Raw genomic sequence first — 22,512 nt, 5'->3', positions numbered from 1 at the left:
ATTAATAAATGTCTTTTTTTCTGAGAAAATACATTTTCTAGCAACTTTTCCAAAATTTTAGTGTTAAAACTTATTTATAGGGTTTTTTGAAGTCGCTGATTACGAATCTGATGTCAGAATTAGAAGATTTTCAAAATATCCAAAATAACGGTATAATATGGCGTACTGAAATTGCAGCAAATCAAGCAATTTTCTTCGAATGGCACATTTTTCCTCATCCACCGTCTCAAGTAGAAATTAAGCCAGTTTCTAGTCAGTAATTGGCCAGTAATTCTCTAACTAACTAGTTTCTGACCCCTGTTAAGCTGGGCACACCACCATCGCAAATCGAGTTCGTATCGTATTAATAAAGAAATTTAGTGCTATTTATGCGCTAATTAATTGCTTTATTGATGACTTTTGTGCGCTTACTGTTTAGCAGGAAATCTCGTCAAAGGGGGAGGGGGGCTCCAGGTGTCGCAATGTTTCTAATTATATGCACTTTTAAAAGATGTCAAGAGTCGTATTTGTTGCTCGACGTGTATAAAAATATAATCGCTATCCAGACACGGTGTACGTCGATATTTTGCAAAACCACACGATATATCGAAGATATTTTCGCGTTTTATAAGGGCACATGAATAGCATCTAAATCTGTTGTATTCATCTCTTCGATTGCGGCGCTCGATATATTTTTGTTCAATACTGAGGGACTAGCTTGACATTTCGCTAACCCCACTATTTATGCGCTCTTATAAGTCGCGAAAACATCTTCGATATATCATGCGGCTTTGCAAAATACCGACAACGTGTCTGGGTAGTGATTTGCAGCGACTTTGCAATTATATTTTTACACTTTGCGTCGGGCAACAAATTCGGCTCTTGACATCTTTTGAAAGTACATTTAATTACATTTCGAACCCCAGAAACATTTCGACACCCAGAATACCGGAGTAACAAATTTCATGAGGACGGTATTATCTTGTGCGAGCGTTTTGACAAAAAATCGTGGCGCTGCCAGTTTAATATTAAGTTAGCAGGGGACCACATAAAAAAGAAAAAAAAACAAGCAAGCGCTGGACTCAAGCTTTCATATTGTCGTCTTGCAAATCTATGTAATTTCCCGATTTTTTTTTGCACATTGTGGGAGCACACAAATAGCACGTAATTCAGGCATTGTCTGTTTTTCGACGGCAGCACTCTTGACAGACATAATTTTAGTACAATGTTAGTACTTGGCACAATTTAAAAAAATTGCAAAAATCGGAAAGTGGGGAGCCGGCAAAAAAATCGCATTTTTCATTTTTTTCTCACGTATTTTTCGCACTATAGGTTTATAATTCAAGCACGATGTGGCGCAAACTTAGCACAAATCGGCACAACTGTCGAAATAAATAAATTCGAAAAGTGGGGGGGGACTAACTTCGTACAGACGAAAGAAGAATATATTTGTAATGTTAGCTTGGTTCTATCGTGGGCAGACAGTAAGAGCTTCTCTAGCGATTGCGTGACCGAAAGCCGGTAATTGTTGTTGGATTTAGTGAGGCCGTGATCTTCCTAATGTTTATCACGGTGCATCTCCATCCACGTTATGTCCCGTAATAAAAACGTCCGAGAAAATTCGCCGGGGATAACGGATGGGAAAAATTATTTTTCTTGTCCGCATGCAGATATTACAGCGAGATAGTAGTAGTCGCGAGTCTCGTGCTATTACCGTAATTACCTCGATTATCATAATTGTTATTGTAATTATACGCCGGTGGCACGCGTGTTATAACATAAATACATTGAGTAAATTAACCTTCTTAATCATGTCGCGTAACGTCGCTGTATCGGTTTAATTACTCAGCTCAAATATATGCGGACAAACGTCGCAGCTTCGACTCTAACCCGTTAATCGTTCTTACTCGTTCTCGAAGGAAATATGTGAGTCGGATTTCCCATCGTCTATCTCACTGGATCCCACGCCATATTTAACGTGACACGTAACGATTGTGTAATCGCGTTCGGGAGGAGTGAAAACTGATTTGAAACACGTAACTTTTGTCAATATTCCCAGTGGCTTGTGTGCTCACGTTCACAGGTTCTTTGCGTATAGTGCTCATCGCGCCGGCTAAACACGGCGAACGATAATACGTCGCGTTTAACGCTTACATACCCTCATACAGATTTCGCGCGACGCATCGTCTGTTGTTCTAGTTTCGAAGATCACCGTTTTCTGCCCCTCTCTCTCTCTCTCTCTCTCTCTCTCTCTCTCTCTCTCTCTCTCTCTCTCTATCTATCTATCTATCTCTCTTTCTCACTCTGTAATATGAAAATGTCATTTCGTAAAATGAAATTACTATATTGTCACTGAAAAACAGCATCAGTTATACTGCATTATGTTATATTAACTACGTGCGTTACAAATAGTGAAACACGGAAAGGATTTAATTAACATACTGAGAGGAAATCCCACTGAAATTATAATCGTTTTTGGCCTCAACTATCTCTTTTTCTGGTTTTAATAAAAAATAGTAGTAGCAACGTGCATGTATGATTGTGTAGTAACTGATATTATAGTAACATTTACTTGAATAATGATTTTCTCGACTATGATTTCTTCACTTGTGCGATTATAGTCACAAATACCAAATATTTTACTCTCGGTGCAGTGAAATATATTCTGTTGATTCAATTCGAAACGTCATCAATGATTCACTTTGAGTGAGCGCAAAATGTCGTTGCTACAATGCGAGACATTTATAGTTGTTCTCAGTGCCAAAAATATCTTGTTATTATTTCGGCCACACAAATAGTAGTATCTATGTGCGCGTATAGTTATTATCGCTGCGGTAAAGTTTATTAGAAAAATAATGTCCCCGATTATTTCTATCGTTAAAATAACGAAAGGATATTGTTGGTACTAAAAGTAACTGTAATCTTCTCTCAATATGAGCATCGATATCGCTAAGAAAAAGAAATGCAAAACATGCATGGTAGAGAACGTGACAACGTTTTTGCCGTGCATGTATTTGCGCGACAAGAAGTATAATTTAAATATCGCGGACAAATGTGCGGGATATGCCGCACCTGGGGAGACGCGCGATACCGTTTCGCCGCGGTAAGATAATATTAAAATAAATGGACTTCCCTTATGCGTATCACTTTGCGCGCGCCAGCAGGAGTCCGTGAAGCTGTAGTTAACGTAGACACGTTGCTTGTTTATGCAGCACACCGGCCGGTGTGTTCTTCGCGTGTGTGCACCGCTCCGTGGGAGGTGAAGATGACGTAAACGAGCGGTCCCAACGTTTGATTAAGTCGCGTACCGTTAACGTTATGTGGAAAAAGCTCTCATTTCGGATACGATACGTGAAATAACGCGCATTATCCGTTGTTCGAGATACTTTCCGGAGGCTGTTACCAGATTGACTGATAAGTCCTTAGAATGAAAATGAGGAAAAAACGTTTTGTTAGCAAAACTCAACATTATTCTTCAACGTAATTTCCTTTTAGCTCAGTACACAGAGTCCAACGAGTTTCTAGCTTCTTTAAGCCTTTCAAATAATAAAAAGTTTCTAAACCGCCAAAATATGCATCTGTTTCCCATACAACCTCTTCATTTGAAGCAAATCTCTTTTCCTAGAGCCATCTTTTGAGATTTGGAAACAGGTAGAAGTCACACGGGGCCAGATCTGGAGAATACGTTGGATGTGGGAGCAATTCTTACCCCAATTCGTTCAATTTTGCCATTACTTTTGCCGATTTGAGAGCTGGTGCATTGTCTTGATGAAAGACAATTTTTTTCGTCGCTAAATGAGGCCGTTTTTTCTTGATTTCACCATTCAAACTATCCAACAATGATGCATAATATTCTCCTGTGATTGTGATTGTGATCCTGTGATTGTTTTTCCTTTTTCAAGATAATCGATGAGGATTATTCCATGTGCATCCCAAAACACAGTAGTCAGAACTTTTCCAGCCAATTGTTGCGTCTTTGGTCGTTTCGGAGCACTTCCATTCTTTGGAACCCATTGTGCCGACTGCTGTTTCGATTCAGGTGTATAATGGTGGATCCATGTTTCATCAACGGTTATATCGACGTAAAAATTTCTTTGATTTGCGCCTAAACATGTCCAAACAATATTGAGAAGTGCGGACTCGTTCACGTTTTTGATCGATTGTTAGCAATCGCAGCACCCATCTTGCAGTTAGCTTTCTCATAGCCAAATGTTCGTGTAGGATATTGAACATACATTCAGACGAGATGCCCACAGCCGCAGCTAGTTCACGCAATTTCACTTTGGAGTCATCGAAAACGATATCATGGATTTTTTCACTCATTTCTGATGTAGTCACCTCATTTGGACGATCACTGCGTCGTGCATCCGATGTGCTGGTATGACCACGTTTAAACTTAGCAATCCAGTTATATACGGTTGCATTCGACAGAGCAGACTCCCCCAAAGTTTTTTTGGAGTCCTCATTCATTTCTTGTGGTTGCAAGCTTTTCAAATAGAAATACTTAATCACTGCACGAATTTCAGTTCTTTCCATTTTTACAAAATATCAGAGGTGCTTTCAGTGGCCGTCACAAATATACTGATTGTCATAGCTGTCTGCTACTATGTAGCGAGAGATTTGCAGGTTGGCGCTACTGGAAATTTATTGCGCATTGGAAGTGGCAACACTACTAATGTGTCACTCTAAAGACTTATCAATTAACCTGGTAATATCTCTGTCGACGTCCCTTTAGTTTTTCCTATTTTTAGCTCTCAGCTGTTTTCGGGCTTAACATCGACGTTGTGTGTGTGTGTGTGTGTGTGTTTTTTTTAAGCGAATCACGACTTCGCGTGTAACCTGTAAGGAAGAAACTACCGTGTGTAAGTAGAGCATCGTCGTTGTAATTCTTGGATCCCTTTCCAGATCACATGACGGTTGACGTTATGTTTCCAAGCACGTCTCGTCCTTGTGTAATCCAACGCATAATTATTTTTCTGCATTGACTATGGTGGTCTTATTATTACGTAAGACGTTCACGTTCTCGATTCAACGAGCAACAAGATTTAATTACGGTTCACCTTGCACGTAAGACGCATTAAATGTAATCGTGAGACGCGCGAATGTATCGTGTATCTTCGATATTTCTTCCTTCGATACTGTAAATTTGCGGACGCGCGTGCGAGAAGATATTTCACGGAGTGAAATTCAGTTTGACGCGTTGCTTCGGTATCCTCCAATGACCTACCAAAGATTTCACGATTTTATCGACTATTTGTACGAATGATCGCACTGTTGAAATATGCATTTATTACGATTCTCTCCTCCGGTTGTACGTTTTAGCGAGGATTTTGTAATCGCTAACGAAACTATCCGCTTGCAAGTTAACCGAATGATCGCGTTTTGACGTATACCTGACGTGAATCCGACAATGCGGTGAAATGAAAATGCGACAGCGATGTATCTTTCTCCTTCTTCGTTGAGAATGATTCGCGATTTAAATTTTGCAAGGACATATATTTAAGAAACTGATGCGCGCGTTGAGAAACGCGCTTTCCTATTTGTTAGAAAGATTTCAGATGTGTTTAATCAATTAAATATTCAATTCTGCCGGCACTCGTTACTCCCCTCCTCTTCCTCGGGTAAACAAATCAAGAAACTTTGGCGTCGGCTGCCACGATTGGATTGTACTTGAGGTTCAAGTCTGAATATCGGAAATACATTGGCCGTTGGTTCGACAGCTTCTAATATGAAAATGATTAAAACGTTGGGGGGAAGTCCCGGCGTAAGAAAGTTAGATTAAAGCCCAAAGTTCGAGTGAGATCGGCCCGACCGATGTTTGTCTAGCTCCAGTTTAAATCGAGTCTCAAGTCGACGCGAGCTGCATTTTTCATACAGGCATTAATCAACGTCGTACAAATCGACACCATTTTCCGAGGACGTGTATAATGAAATAGCGAATCGACAATATGTCGAGGCGTGCGGAAAAGTCGATTTGAGGTAAGTTTGATCAATCGGGGATCGCATGGGCGCTGTTACCTAAACGNGGGGGGGGGGGGGGGGGATACGAAAAAAGGAAAAATGTGTTACGTACGTAAGAGCGCAAAATTGTTTCGTTTTATTTTTGCAGAGTACATAAATATTGCATAATTATATGTTTTTCTATTATTCATTTTGCATCAAGTAGAGGGGCCAGCTGGTCGAACGTCTAGAAGTATTATATTACTAAGAGCGCCACTAATTTTAGCAAGGGTCAATGAAAATGACCGAGAATGTTTCCACAGGATGAAGTAGAACAAGAGGCACGTTCAACGCATCAAGAACGAATCGAGAGGCTGTATCGAACTCGTATGACAAAATTGGTCGAATAATTCTGTCGATACTTACTTCCATTTCGTACTCCTCGATCTACCATTGGAAAGTTTGACATTCATGAGATTATTTCCATTGACTGACGTTCTGCAAATTCGTAGCGCACGGAACATCCGAAATAAAGATGAAATTGCGCGAAGGTGTTCGCTAAGACACGGTCGGACAGATGACGCGACAGAGCTAAGTGTGTTATTCACACGGAAAAAAAACTACCTCGGTTATGGCGATCGAAAATACTCAGTTAATTGAGTTTCGATTACAACATGTAGCCTTTTTTCACTAGCTGAAAGGCTATTTACGTCAGCAAATGTTTTCGGTTCGGGGAACCGAAATTTTCCCTTCCAAATGCGTGAAACCACGCGGAAAAAACTAACTCGATTATGGCAACCGAAAATATTCAGATAATTGAGTTTCGGTTACAGTAACATGTAGCCTTTTTTCAGTAGCTGAAGAACTGTTTACATCAACCAATGCTTTCGGTTCGGGGAACGGAAATTTCCCTTTCCAATGTGTCAAACGATTCGGTTATTATATGGAAAAAGCTAACTCGATTATGGCAATCGAAAATACTCAGTTAATTGAATTTCGGTTACATGTAGCCTTTTTTCACTAGTTGAAAGGCTGTTTACGTGCAAATGTGTTCGGGGAACCGAAATTTTCTCTTCCAAATGCGTTAATGCGACATGTGCTGTCGCTGGATACGACATATCAACAATGTTAGTAATCCTGCAGTGTGAGGCGATAGTCTTGGAACCAAGCAGTTTCAGGTTCAAGTCCCAGCAGGAAAAAAATAATATTTTTGTCGAGTAACAATATTACCTCTGTTATGATAACCGAGTAAAATTGTCCGAGCAACGGAAGCATTCTCCAGGAATCTTTCTGTTTTTACAACCGAGTTCTCATCTGGTCCCCGAAAAGCCGAAAATTTCGGTCGTCATCAGCGAAATTCAGTTACACGAACTGAACGTTTTTTCCGTGTAGGTCGAATTTTCGTTCGGGACCTTGCAGAGACCGGCGACGAGCTTTCTCATTCCTTTCGGCAAATAGATAAATTGTCAATACGAATTCGGTGAGGATTCTAGCCACGTGCATCATCGAGAACCGTACTGAAAGGATCGTTTCTTCGTTCGCGTTGTTATCAGTTCGCGTACGTGAGTCATGTTTGCCTTGATCTTTAATATCCAGCAAAATGCTGACGGTATAAGGCGGGCTTTATAATCTACCTACACACTCGCACGCAGACACGACATATATTCGCAAAGGTACCATTAAAATCGAGGTCGCTGATAGTACCTTCGCGCTCACACACGCTGCGCGTCTTCCGTTCTCTCCGGTTCAGCGGACGTACAGCGGCAAATTCTCCGTCCCGCTTTCATCGTGCGAAGACAATCTTCGATTTCGCGGGATATTTCAGACACCACACCTTTCGTCTGAGGAGGCATTAAATCGGGTTCCTCGCGAATTGCGATCCGCGCGAGTCGACTGCGGTGAGAATTATGACGTCGACATGTTACGCGATAAACATATGACGTGTGGAATTGTACGGGCGGTGCGACGCCGGTAATCGTCGTATCCGCTTGAAATTCAAGGCGATATGCAAACTGTGCGATTTAACTTAAACGCGGTGGTGTGTAAAGCGGGGCCTGCAATGAAAATTTCAGTTTTAAACCGTAAGAAATTGACCAACATTAGTCGAATTAAAGAAGAATAATCAATTGTAATCGGTCCATTTCGTACGGCTTAAAGCTCACATTCTCATTGTAGACTCCACTTTAGATTGGGCTTACTTATGACCGTAAAACCGTATTAATGAGTTAACCCTTGGAAGCATGGTGGGAAGTGTAAAAATAAAAGAAAGAGTCCAAATACAGCAATGAATATTTTATTGACAGAAATCTGAAAAAATAAAGATTGGAAATTTTGAATAAAATATTCATTGCTGTATTTGGACTCTTTTTTTTATTTTTCTAGTATCTTAGGGAAAAGTTAATGTAAAAAAATCGCCAAAATACACACTTTGTTAACTACAAAAGTGTTATAAATAATCAAATTTAGAAAAATGCCTGTTTTTTTTTTTCAGAAAAAATACATTTTCCAGTAACTTTGCCGAAATTTAAGTGTTAAAATCAACATATAAGATATTTTGAGGTCGATTACGATTCTGATGTCAGAATTACAAAATTTTCAAAATCTAAAATTGTGGTTAATATAGCGGACTGAAATCGCTGCAATTGAGCAATTTTTCTCAAATGTGATATGTAAAGAGGTTTCGGGTCGTTGATTACGAATCGAAATTCGGGATCGAAATTGAAAAATTACAAAATTCGAAATGATGAATACAAAATAGTGGATCCAACATGCGAAAACTCAGTGTCTATGGCTTTCAAAGCTTCCGAGTACAAATTATGAAATGCGATATTGCGAGAACGAATTGGAGGGATTAAAATGTTATAATCTGTAGCATAGACAAAATCTGATACCAAATTTTAAGTGATTCGATTCATTTTGGACCCGCCACTTTAGATTTAAAACATTTCCCAATCTTGACCTCAAATTCGTGACTAACGGCTCCGAAAACGGCTGGCTGCCAAATTTGACGAAAAATAAGCGGGAGGGCAAATGCGTGCTTCAAAGGGTTGAAAGGGCGCGCAGGTTCGCGCCGACGCACACTCTTTCGGCTGTAAATTTCCCATCTACCGTTGTATCCTGTTCTTCCTTCCTTTTCCCCCCTTTTCCCTCGATCGGTTGGATACTTGCTTGATCTGTTTTCACCACGCGATATGGCGACCAATGCGAGAACGATCGAGCCGCCGCTTCGATTTATTAGGTTGGCAAGAAAGTCATGTCGTTTTTCTGTTGCTCCAATTGAAATGTTTATTATTTCGTTGTTCTTTGTGCAATTTAGACAATTTTGGTATTAATCGAAAGCTAGTAGTTCTACGTTTTGATTTTTGATATTACAGGTGTATTTTAATCATTAAATTTTGAGAAATAGGGGCATATGATGGATCAAGAAAAACTTCATTTTAGGCACTCTATGCTTTATGAGTTCCAACTTGGTCATAATGCGATGCGGGATTGTCGAGGTCCTATCCACTGGGAACTCTTGCAACCAGATCGAACTGTCATAGCAGACCTATATTGTGATCAGCTAATCCGACTGAATACAAAAATACGTGAACTTCGTCCAGCACTGTATAACCGAAAAAATGTTGTCTTCCAACATGACAATGCCAGGCCTCACGTGGCTTTAAGGACGAAGGAGAAGCTCCAGGCTTTTGGTTATGAAGTTTTATTACATCTACCATACTTACCTGACCTGGCACCATCTGAGTACCACTTGTTTCTCTCGATGCAAAATTTTTTTAAAGGAAAAAAATTTCGAAATTTTCGGGATATTCAGAGGGCAGGGGTAGATTTCCTGGCTTCAAAGGATAGGATCTTTTATAAATCCGGCATAAATGACCTTGTTGACAGATGGAGGAAGGTCATAGAAAACAGTGGTCAATATTTCATTAATTAATCTCACTTATGAGCTTAAATATAAGAAATTGAAATTTCCTCAAAGAAACGACATAACTTTCTTACCAACTTAGTATGAAGAATCCGCGAGGCGAGTGCGTGAAATTCGCGCATGAAGTTCCCGCGCGAGACTCGGCGATCCGCGTGTAGGGAAAAATTGTGAGCGACCGGAGGAATGCGTTAATGAAAAAGGAATTTGCCACGTCATTACCTCCTCCGACGCTCTCCCTTTCTCTCTCTCTTTTGCTAAACTCGCTCGCTTTTTGTCAAAGATAACAGCATTCATCCAGGTGCCGGCTGCCCGGAATGTGACGGGAAGGAGAGACCGTGTGAAATTCACGTTTCAATTATTAAGTCAATAATTACTTTCCGAGTCGGCGCTTCATTGTCGTCGTCGCACCGATATTTTTTCCGCTCCGCCAGGGAGACCGTCGAAGCGGAAGTGGAGGAACTCGCGCGTAAGGCCGGGCGTGTCCGTTTGCTTTCTTTTATCACGACTCGCGGAATGCACGATGTCCGGATTTATTCGATTCGGCTTCCCGGAAGGGGAGGGGGGGCGGTCGGACATCGGGAATTCATTAACATACGCGACACGGTTGTTTTTCCTCTTTCTCCTTTTTTTTTGTTCTATTTTTCTTTCACATTTTGCCGTTGGGCGCGCTTTTCGCTTCGAATCCGCGCACGAATATTAAAATATACGAAATTCGGGCCGTTTAATATCGGGGATTCTTGGCGCCGACGGTGCTGGAATAATAATCCATCGCGCCGTCCTGGCAAATCCTTTTTCACGAATTTAATACAGCCGTCCGATAAACGCGGATTTTAACAACGCGGATGCATGCGTGTCCGCCTGAGGTCCGTGAATAATAAAGGCCGCGTTCGAATCATCCGGTGTGTCATTGCATCGTTGTTGATTAACAACCGCTATCACACTGCGGCATCGCCGGCGCGCTATTCGACGCTCGCGCGCGAGACGAATGAAATGATTTCATTCTAATTTCCGGGACCGGAGATGAGAGGAACGATTTTCCGCACCGTTCGTGTTGTTGCCTTCGCGAAACAACGGGCGCGCCCGAAATTTTGTTTATACCCGACGATTTTTACCTCTGTGTTCATTATCATCGTCTAATTTTCCCGATCGCGATCGAACGCCGGGCGGAAAGTCGCTCGAAAAGCTCAACGTTGATGCGCGATGCGAAATTTCATAAACAAACTCCCGTCTCTCGCTGTTATACGCGGGCCGGGAATGGAAAAGCGCGCGGATTTTCCGCCGAGTTGTTCATATTTATTCTCTCCCGGCCGACTGGTTTGCCTTTTTTCGCTATTTGCTCCTCCATTCTCTCTCTCTCTCTCTCTCTGTGCTATCAACTCGTTATCGTCTGTAACGCGTATGAACGCAAACATACGGTCCAATTACCGGAGTTTGTACATAATGATCTAATTGCGGTATCGAGAGAGAAGTAAATTGGCTGTGCTTCGCGGGTCTGTTCGCCAGCCGACGACGACAACGTCGGGTTACCATCTTCCCGGCGGCGTGTACTGCTCGTGCGGGCTACCGCTAGCGTAGTCGACGCTAAAGACGGTTGCACTAAAATATTCATGCTTCATAAGAGCGAGCGCGCCGGCCGTTTCCCGAGAGCGATGTAAAATCGCGAGGGCGCGCCGTGCGAGCGAGCGAACGAGCGAGCGAGTCGCTGTCGCAAATTTACGGAAGAGCCGTGCGAAAGGGAGAGAGAGAGAGAGAGAGAGAGCCTTAAGCGAATCCGCTATCAACACGGTAACGGTCTCGACTACGACGACGAGAAATTCGCCCGGAAATTCGCCCGAATGCTCACGCCCGAAAGTCGAACCGGCGGGATAAACCGCCGGGGAATTCCGCTTGTGCAAGATCGGGATATTAGTAGGAATTAACAGGTATTAGTTGAATGGGGTATTACTCAATTAGCGTACTAATGGCCGTTTAACCCCTTAAACCGCCGAGACCGTCGAACGGCATTCCATTGTGTGACGACTGTCACACAATTTCATCACACAAGATCGCCGCTCTCTCCTTTCTAGCCTTCCTCCCCGCCGTACGGTGTGACGCTGGTAAATTCAACGATGTGTCGGTTTGTAATATACAGGGTGATTTATAAGTGCATGCCCATATTTCAAGGGGCAAATGGACACGCTAAGATAAGGAAGAATCGACATGTGAATGTCCCAGGTTGATTGATAAGTCTTTAGAGTGACGCATTAGTGGTGTTGACAGCTCTAATGCGCAGTGAATTTCCAGTAGTGCCAACCTTCAAACATCTCACTACACAGTTGCAGACAGCTGTGACAATCAGTATATTCGTGACGGCCACCGAAAACACATAACCTCTGATATTTTGTAAAAGTGGAAAGAAATGAAATTCGTGCAGCGATTAAGCAGTGATTAAGTATTTCTATTTGAAAGGGTTGCAACCGCAATAAATGATTGAGGACTTCCAAAAAATTATGGGGGTATCTGTTGCGTCGAATGCAACCGTATATAACTGGATTGCTGAGTTTAAACTTGGTCATACCAGCACATCGAATGCACGACGCAGTGGTCGTACAAATGAGGAGACTACACCAGAAATGAGTGAAAAAATCCATAATATCGTGTTGGATGACCCCAAAGTGAAATTGCGTGAACTAGCTGCCGCTGTGGACATCTCATCTGAATGTATGTTCAATATCCTACACAAACATTTGGGTATGAGAAAGCTAACTGCAAGATGGGTGCTGCGATTGCTAACAATTGATAAAAAATGTGAACGAGTCCGCACTTCTCAGTATTGTTTGGACATGTTTAGGCGCAAATCAAAGAAATTTTTGCGTCGATACATAACCGTTGATGAAACATGGATCTACCATTATACATCTGAATCCAAACAACAGTCGGCACAATGGGTTCCAAAAAGTGGAAATGCTCCGAAACGACCAAAGACGCAACGATCGGCTGGAAAGTTTCTGATTACTGTGTTTTGGGATGCACATGGAATAATCCTTATCGATTATCTTGAAAAAAGAAGAACTATCACAGGAGAATATTATGCATCATTGTTCGACCGATTGAATGATGAAATCGAGAAAAAGGGACTCATTTAGCGAAGAAAAACATTCTTTTTCATTAAGACAATACACTAGCTCACAAATCGGTAAAAGCAAATGGCAAAATTGAACGAATCGAGGTATGAATTGCTCCTACATCCTCCGTATTCTCCAGATTTAGCCCCGTGTGACTTCTACCTGTTTCCAAATCTCAAAAAATAGCTCCAGGGAAAGAGATTTGCTTCAAATGAAGAGGTTGAATGGGAAACAGACGCATATTTTGGCGGTTTAGAAACTTCTTATTTGGAAGGCTTAAAGAAACTAGAAACTCGTTGGACTCGGTATATTGTGCTGAAAGGAGATTATGTTGAGGAATAAAGTTGAGTTTTGCTGACAAAATGTTTTTTTTTTTTTTCATTTTCATTCTAAGGACTTATCAATCAACCCGGTATCCCTTGAAACTGGTGACATGCATTTGTGAATCACCCTGTACGTCGCCGTCGCGTAATGGTAAGCCGAGATCCTCTTTGTTGTTAGCACGTAAACTCGCGGTCGGAGGTTCTCTTCTCCGATCGGGAAGCCCTCCGTGTGAACTCGAGTCGCATTCGCATCGGTGAATTGTGACTCGTCTTGACTTGGAGACGCGATAACAGCTTTACGGCGTAATCGAATTTGATAAACTCATTTAAGGGCGTCGCCACCCTTCTCCTCGCTTTCTGTCCTAATAAGGCTGATGAGGAGGGGGAGGGGGGGGGGCACATTATTTTATCGTCGAAGACAACGCCACGCGCAATTTATTCCACCGGAAGCCGGAATTCTCTTGAGTAGGGTCATGTTCGCGGGATAAGTGTATCGATAACTCACCGGTGTTCCGTGTTTATACAGTAGAATTGGACGATATAGCATCGATACAATATCGATACATTGGGAAATAGGGTTCTCTCCGAGAAAAACAAGGTTTTCTTCCTCCAAGTGCGGGGGGAAACCCAAATTTTCTGGGAGAAATCCTTACTTCCTTACTATGTATCGATATTAGAGTTGGGCGATCAGTATCGATACGTAGGGAAATTAGGATTTCACTCAGAAAAATAGGGATTTCTCCAGCAATTTGCGGAGGAAAACCCTATTTCACTCTATATCACAGTATCGATACTGTGATATTGATATTGTCTATCTCTGATCGATATTAAATCGTCCAACTCTATTACAGCGGCCGGATAACTATATCAGCATCGTCGATGCGGATAATCTTTCATTCGGCGTACGCGAGCTTCAGCAGAAGTCATTTGTATAACGAATCGCTGACGGTTACTCGCCCGCTTACAATCGATTGGTATATACGAAGCGTGCCTGATCGTTCGCAGGCCGGAAACTTTTTGAACCGTGTTCACGTTGCCCCCGTAATTTCCTCATCCGATATTCAAAGAAAATATCCGCTTAAAATCTAGTTGGGTGCTGAAAAGCGGCGTCGGAAATATTCATTTATCTTTACGACGTACGATGCATCATACGATCAGTCGAGGAATAGCTGAGCCGTGACAATACTGCTCGAAAGGTAAATAATACTTAAATAAATTTAATAAGTTAAAAGGTAAATAATACTTAAATAAATTTAAAATACATAACACACAAAATTCGACAAATCGCCGTTAAATGTTTATAAATGTGATGTGTGTGATATACAGCTTTGACGTCATAGTAAGAAAATATCAATCAGACTTGTATAATATTTAAAAATCACCCATATTAAATCAGAACTTCGACCATCACAAATCCAGTTCGTACTGATAAAAAAATTTAGCGCTATTCACTAGTTTAAGATTAAAGTTAGCACAGTCGTGAAAAAAAATCCACGACAGAAAGTGTAAAACGGAAACGCATTTTTGTATTGCTTGTTGTTAGACGCTATTTAAACATCGAAGCCCGAAATTAGGTGTTCGAGCGGTGCAGCAAAAAATATGGTATTAAGGTTGTGGAAGGCTTAACTTAGTCCTCCAAATAAAAGAACGAATCGTGAAAATGATTATAAGAAAACAAATATGTATAAATTAGGTGCTCCAAAAATCTATAGCCTACTATCAAGAAAGTAATACCGTTTATTAGAAAAGATAATCCAAAAGTCGACATGCCATCTAGTGTACAAGAGAGAAGCCACCTTAAAAAATCAGGTGCTCGCTCGTTTGTCTGTTTGTTTTTCATTAAAACCGTAACAATAGTTTGGCCGTTAAAATTAAAAATGCAATATTGGAAATGTTTTCCGCACCTGCAAATAATGCTAATTTTGACATCAATTATCTCAGCTCCGGTACGGCCGATCTTCCTCTAATTGTACATGCGTGTAATGTATGTATCGATAAGTTCTGAAAATTTGACCCTAAGAAAATATGTTTACGGACCAACCTGTCTTAGATTCAACACCGAAAGATAAAATCGCGATTATCGCTTCTTATTATTGCGATTTAGCATCTTGTGAGGCTTTGATATCGCGATTTCAGTGAACAGAGTGTCTTTAATAGCGCAGGCCTACCAGGCGTTCGCACAATGGAGCTAACGTTTGCTCCCGAATGCCAATATGGACGGATTTCCCCGGGGGTTCCAAACTATTCGCGGAGTGGGGACACGTATGAATCGACAGTGGCGATCTGAGTTGGTCTATCGGTTAATGTTAATACGCACGCGTGTCGGAATTGCTTGCTCTTGTCGAGGACACACACTCGCACAATAGTCACGGGCGGCTCTTGTCCCCCAGGCTTTAATGTAAGACGCTGCGAATGACCGTGCGAATTTGCATATGCCGATGTACAGGGTGTCTCTCAGAGCCGAATACCCCCGCTTCGTCGGGATGTAGAACTCGTTGAGTTGAAGAAAAAAGTCCTACACTATTTTGCAAATAACGTGCAAAATCTATAGAATTAAAATTTGAAGAAAGGGATTGACAAGCATCAGTATCGAAGCAGGCATATTTTTAAGAGCGTTAAAATAGCATAAAATTTCGAGACCCGAGTCGAAATTTTCGTTGTATTTTAAGTCGAATTTAATTTCACACTGAGTCTTTGATAATCTTTTATTGTGGTTCCTTTTATTGTGGTTCCTTTGATGCCACAAATGAGGAAATTGTTGCTCTTTTCTCCGCTCGAAAACGTACACCATTTCGCAAATAACACGCAAATAACATGTAAAGTGGCGAAGAGATTTTTTGTTCAGAGAGACCCGGTCTGCAAATATATGACAATTGTTGTACCTAACGACAGGCATCGATATATTGAACTTGGACCATTGGAACTTGCTGTTAAATACAATAGTTGTATACTTGTAGATCAGACTATTCGAAATAGAAAAGTCTCTCACCGTTTTGCAAATAACACGCAAATCGTTGAATTGTTAATTGAAGAAGCCTCTATACACGACCATTTTCAATCATTGACAACTCGAAATTTCGGCTCTGAGATACCCCGTGTAAACGCATTGTCGTCGATCCGTTCGTTGTTCTATGTCGGCTGTGGTGGGTCTTGTTAGTTGAACAATATCGCGCATACCACGATGTTGGTTTCGCGTAAGGAGGAAAAGGCGTGGCCGTAAGTGATTTCATCGTCGGGCATTTTCGTAATAGGAAAATTGGCCCGAGCGAACGTGCGAATGTATCGAAAAGCATTCGCCTCTTATTGGCTTCGCGCGCATCGGCGTGTCTCTCCTGAAGATTCTTTTACGACAGCAAATACGGACAAATGATTTCGCGACGCGGCTGTATTGGATTGGCGAGGACACCGCTAGAAATAACAATGCATTCCCGCGTCGCAATTTTAAATTCTACGCTAAGTCTTCGAGCGGAGAAAAGAACAATAACTTTCTCATTTGTGGCGTCAAAGGAACCACAATAAGAGACCTTCGAAGACTCAGTGTGAAATTAAATTCGACTTAAAATGAAACGAAAATTTCGTCTCGAGTCGAAATTTTTATGCTATTTTAACGCTCTTAAAAATATGCTTGCTTCGATAACCTACACGGACTGTCCAAATAAAAACCAACGACAACACCTTCGACGAACCGACGCTTATTAATCCCTTTCCTCAAAATTTAATTCTACAGATCTCGTTTTAATATTAAAAGTTTAACATAGAGCCGAAATCTCGACTCGGGATATTCGTATATAACGGGAACTTCTAGTTTGTCGATTATTGTGTTTTTGTCTCGCATTAATTCTCTGAAGTAAAATCGTGTCGAAGACTTATTGCCTGAATATATATTTTATACGTCGGGCGCATTAATCATCGAAGTAAAATAGAATTCAAGCGCTCGGCTATTATTCAACGGTCTCTCGCGCGACTGCCATTTCGGCGCAAATATACCGTATATAATTATCCCGACGCTTGCATGAATAGAATTGAAATTTCTTCCGTGTAACCACACGTAGAACTCTCGTGACGATTACTTCGAAGAACGTATATTATTGCAGAGAGCCTTGTCTGACGCAAACGATGACTCGATTAGTCCTATTCTTAGAGCAACTTCCTAATTCATTTGTTAACTTTTAATCCGATGTTTTATGACACCGTCTATGGAAACGTTGCATGCTCTTACGCCATTATGTTCCTGAACTTTTGATTTAAACATGTTACCTACGTTGTTTAAACGCAGGAATAGCAGATACGGTAATTAGAATGTCTCATGGTAGCGAATTGAAAATCGTACGCGACGAATAAACGTCGAATGTTGATTTGAAACAATTACAACAAACCGACAATTTATCACAATAACATAACTGAGATAAAACGATTCATACGTGCAAATTCGTTCGCATTATTACCCGCACCTTTGGCTTTATATACACGAGAGATAATACATTTTTATATTAATTGACGAAGAATAAGGAGAAAGGGGAAGGATATTCTCAGTTTACAACAATATGATAACTAGAATGACGGAAGGAGAGAAACGAATGTAAATCTACTTAGATTTAGATCGTCTTAAAAACGGCCGTGGAATAAAAACGGGAACGTTAAGTGAACGCCGGCATCGTCCTCGCGAAACCACCGACGTGCTCGAGGCCCTAAAATGGTACGGGAACTTACACGATAACCCGACATCCTTCTTTCGTCTTTACAGCTTAACGACGGTAACGCGCGCGCCACTTGTGTAGAGCGGATTTGCGTCAGCCACGAGTTTTCGAGAGAGATCGTTACGCGTTGTAAAAGGAGTGTCTGTTCGCAGAGGACTATAAAGACGGCCGGGATATGCATATGCACGAAGTGGTCGTGATATTTCCACTCGTTTTTTCTCGGGTAATTTCCGGTAGGTAAGTCAGATTAGCGCACTTCTCGCCCCGCGAAGGCGGAGCGAAGGAACTCATCCTACATCCCCCCACGTCGATTCCGGTTCAATTTGAGCCTTCGCCGGCGCAATGTGTGTCTCGGGCCCCCCGAAGGTCGGCACGTGCAATGGCAATTCCTCGGGAACTTTACAATCCCCGGCTCTGCTCGACACGAAGGAAACTCCTTCTCGAGCGCGAGATGAGGCGGGGGTCGTTTCCTCCTTTCCCTCCGTGTTATTACATGCGTTCCACGGCGAGCCACATGCAAAGATCGACGCTAATTGACGCCCGTATTATCCCGTACAAGGTTTTACGATCGATCTTGCGTGTCCAGTCATCACTAGATGTCGGATTCTCGATATCGGCCCGGTACTGGCAACCAGTATCGGCTCAGCATTGGATTTCACACGGGGAAATACTAACTCGATTATGGCAGCCGAAAATATTCAGTTAATTGAGTTTCGGTTACAGTAACATGTAGTCTTTTTTCGTTTGATGAAAAGCTGTTTACGTCAGCAAATGTTTTCGGTTCGGGGAACCGAAATTTTCCCTTTCAAACGCGTGAAACCACGCGGAAAAAAACTAACTCGATTATGGCAACCGAAAATATTCAGATAATTGAGTTTCGGTTACAATAACATGTAGCTTTTTTTCACTAGCTAAAGGACTATTTAAGCATCAACCAATGCTTTCGGTTCAGGGAACGGAAATTTCCTTTTCTAAATGCGTCAAATTATTCGGTTACTATACGGAAAAAACTAATTCGTTTATGGCAATCGATAATTACCAAAGTTTAGTTTAATAATCTAAATGCATAGTTCGAGCAACTAAATTTTGATTCTTAAAACTGTATATTTATTTCATCTAATCGAATTATTTCGCAACTGTTGCCGAACGTTTGCAATATTTCGCCGCAATATTTCACCGAATTATTTCGTAATAATTACCATATTTTGTTATACATTACCAAATCCTTTCTTTAGTGTGGATATACTTATTTTTCGAGAACCGTAACAGCAAAAAATTATATTCGCCGTTGTTCGTTCGCTCGTTAGCTGAACGCTGAACGTTACATGAATGTTTTGTTCGTATTCGTTAAAGCGTACATATTTTCCAAACTGTAACAGCGAAAATTCGCGTTTGCTATTCGTCCGTTGTTCGTTCGCTCAGTGTATATCTACCTTTGGCCCAATTTTCGCAATCATACATTAATCAAGAGCGAAATTCTCTCGTATTGCGTGACGTTGATCGCCTGTAATATTGATTCAAGTCTTAAAATCACACCATGTACCATTTGGGAAACGTGTCGCATTACAAAATTTTGCGCGAAATTTTCCCAACGAAGTTACGCGCGAAATTTTATACGTTTACTTAAAACGTGATAAAAGCTTGCGACATTCTCTATTTTCGTAATCTAAATATACGCTGACATATCCAACAATGATATGTCGATTGCGGACGTACGAACATTCACGACAAAAAGCGCGCACGACGAGCGCGCCGTATAAAGTCCCGAGGAAAATGCCGTTTGTTTCGCGTTCATACATTGGTTTTTCGCCGAGATACCGACGTTCGAAACGTTGGAAGTTTTTTTATTAAGCTGCATGCGGCCCTTTGCTTTGTCGCACGCATTGCACATTGTGGTGCGTTCGCGCCACCAACTTTACACCTCCCGTTTCGAGAACGATGGAGCAATTCCGTTAAGTCTAAAGAATTTTTTTTATTTACGAAATACATTGATCGGAAATTATAGTAATTGAGTTCAATGAAATGATAATGGTATAATAATGTATCTTCTGTTTGGTAAAGTAACGAAAAATAATGATAAATATAGGTGTGTATCGAAAATTGCAAAGCATACATTATATTCAACCATATATACGTACTGCTGTTTCTTGGTCATGACGTTCGAATAATTTTTTTGTTTAAAGAAATATTATGCTTGAAAGAACTGATTCGTAAAAAAATTGACGAAACATATAAGAAACTGACGAAGCATTTGTAATAGTTCTTCTATAGAAAGAAAACATGTTTTTTATAATCGACGACTTGTAGTCCTGGAAATTTATATTTGTAATGATATAAAAAAACTTCTCAAAAGTTCGCAAATTTTTTAACATTTTACACTGAAAAAAATAGTAAATTCAAACGAATTTATTTAAACTAAAAAAAATGATTTTTTACAATACGGTTAAAGATATTATTTATTCTAATCTACTAATAAATGTTTTAAAATAAAGAAAGAATATTGTAATAACAAATAAATATTTTTTAATGTAAAACAATTTGTTCTTTATTTGAAAGAAATATTAATTTGTTTCAAATAATCTATTATATAATAAAAAGAAATATTTCTTAATATCAAAGAAATATTTTATAATATCAGAGAAATATTTTTTAAAATCAAAGAAATATTTTCCAATATCAAAGAAGCGTTTTTTAATAACAAAAACATATTTTTGAACTAGCAGCTAATTCTTTAAACCAAGTTCCTATTTATATTACATTTTTTTCTATAGAAGCGTGAATTCAAATGGGATCTTAACTGCTTAGTTTAATTTAAATTGTACTTGAAGAATTTACCTATCACTGCTGAGATTCGAACCTGAGATCTTTGGCTCTTGAGTCGTTCACTTTAGCTAATGCACAACTATCATTTTGACTGATGGACGTTTCGTATCATATACATATGATATATCCATGTACGAAAACAAATGATTTCTTTGGAAGAAGAAAATGGGTCTTTCGTATGCGCATACATTGTGCAGCTAAAGTTAAGGGTAATATCGTAAGGAAGAAAAATAACAATTGTGTAACATGTATCGGTTTTATCGGTATATTTATTATATTATATCGGCAGTAATTATGATCGGACGTATTACAAAGTTCTGGCGGCGACGGTATTTATATGTGCTATCTAACGTGCGCATTAAGATAATTAACAGCTGCATTTAATGCAATTTTGCGCGGTTCCAGTTTTATTCATTTACATCGATTATGTGCGAGCGTGTCTCGACGAAGCACACACACACACACACACTCTCTCTCTCTCTCTCTCTCTCTCTCTCTCTCCTTCTATAGAAACTTCTTAGAGTGGCGTAAATCATGGAGGAAGGTTAGAGGTTTCCGATAATCCGCCATATATCACGCGAGGCGCGCGAGGTTCAAATTAACGTAAATGCGGTTTTCGCCCTCTGAATCCGCAGTAATTGTTGCTTCTATCCTAGGACCGGGCGGTTTCCGGCTACTTGAAACTTCTTCCCTTGCTGTGTCGCTCTTAAACCATCGAGACGAGAATTTCTTGTCCGCTGTGCGCGATGAACTTGAATTCGGGGATTTGTGAGACCGTCGGCACAGGCCAGTTTCACGGCCGTAATGGAAAGCACGCGAGGGCCAATGGGATAATAACGATGAAAATTCGCGCCCGACGAGACGAATAATTTTCCGTTAATTTTACTTTAATACTTTCCGCGCGAGATATGCCACTGACGATAACAAAACCCAATATTTTCGAATTCGATTGCGTTTGCAACCGTGAATATTCGAGATTAAATGGCGGTTAAGTGTCGTCTTTTCGAAATTGCCGCCGATTAAATCGCTGGCGTAATGAGGGACGCGTGTAATTGGCCGGGCGATGATCGACCTGGAATTGGAAAATGGCAACCTTTATGACGCAAAAGAAACGAAAGTGAAGACGTCGAGAGAGAGAGAGAGAGAGGGAGTTCGAGGCTCTGAATATTCATACCGACATTTGCATATCTCAGCGCTGCGTATTGATTTGTTTTGTTGCCTCAACGGCGTGTTCAGTTTGTTCAGTTTGTCGTTGTGCCTCCTTGCAACGCGATTGCGTTGATACAAGTTTCTCTCTCTCTCTCTCTCTCTCTCTCTCTCTCTCTCTTTCACGACTCGTCGATTTCCATTTCGGGAATGAACACACCAGCGCAGAAGCACAGACATGTGTCTTCACTTTGCATCCGCGAATTCGCGGTTTCACCTCGTGCGATAAGCGGCGCGATTAACTCGACGTCGCTTCCATCTTGGCGTTTTTTTTTATCGCCACGAATGCGGACAACTATTTCGGAGTGCGGGTATACCGAACGCGTTTTCTCGCTCCGCGTTTATTGAATGGATTCATCCGCGGAATTGGCAATATAGGCGTCAAAAACGAAGCGGCCGTCTATTGTAGTGCCGAGCGGTGGAAAAGGCGGCGGCACAACAATGCATTATTGCTGTTGCGTCGTGATCGATATCGGGTGTACGTATGCAAAGTATGCATCGTAATACGTGCAATC

General features: G+C 40.9%; 2 protein-coding genes across 2 annotated transcripts in view; both read left to right on the top strand.

Annotated features, from left to right (window-relative positions):
• Positions 1-22,512, top strand: part of LOC106751714 — a 380,102-nt gene that overhangs the window by 10,431 nt on the left and 347,159 nt on the right. The gene's annotated exons all lie outside the window — the stretch shown is intronic.
• LOC106751643 (histone-lysine N-methyltransferase SETMAR-like) lies at positions 12,334-12,969 on the top strand. The gene has a single exon (XM_014632608.1). The coding sequence runs from the start codon at positions 12,334-12,336 to the stop codon at positions 12,967-12,969; it is 636 nt and encodes a 211-aa protein (XP_014488094.1).

This window comes from Dinoponera quadriceps, unplaced genomic scaffold (genome assembly GCF_001313825.1).
Source record: "Dinoponera quadriceps isolate SergipeBrazil2010 unplaced genomic scaffold, ASM131382v1 scaffold115, whole genome shotgun sequence".
Lineage (NCBI taxonomy): Eukaryota > Metazoa > Arthropoda > Insecta > Hymenoptera > Formicidae > Dinoponera > Dinoponera quadriceps.
This window is presented reverse-complemented; position numbering and strand designations above follow the sequence as displayed.

What these genes read in the sequence shown, in the direction of transcription:
- LOC106751643 (XM_014632608.1), top strand. Translation starts at nt 12,334, where the DNA reads ATGGGGGTATCTGTTGCGTCGAATGCAACCGTATATAACTGGATTGCT.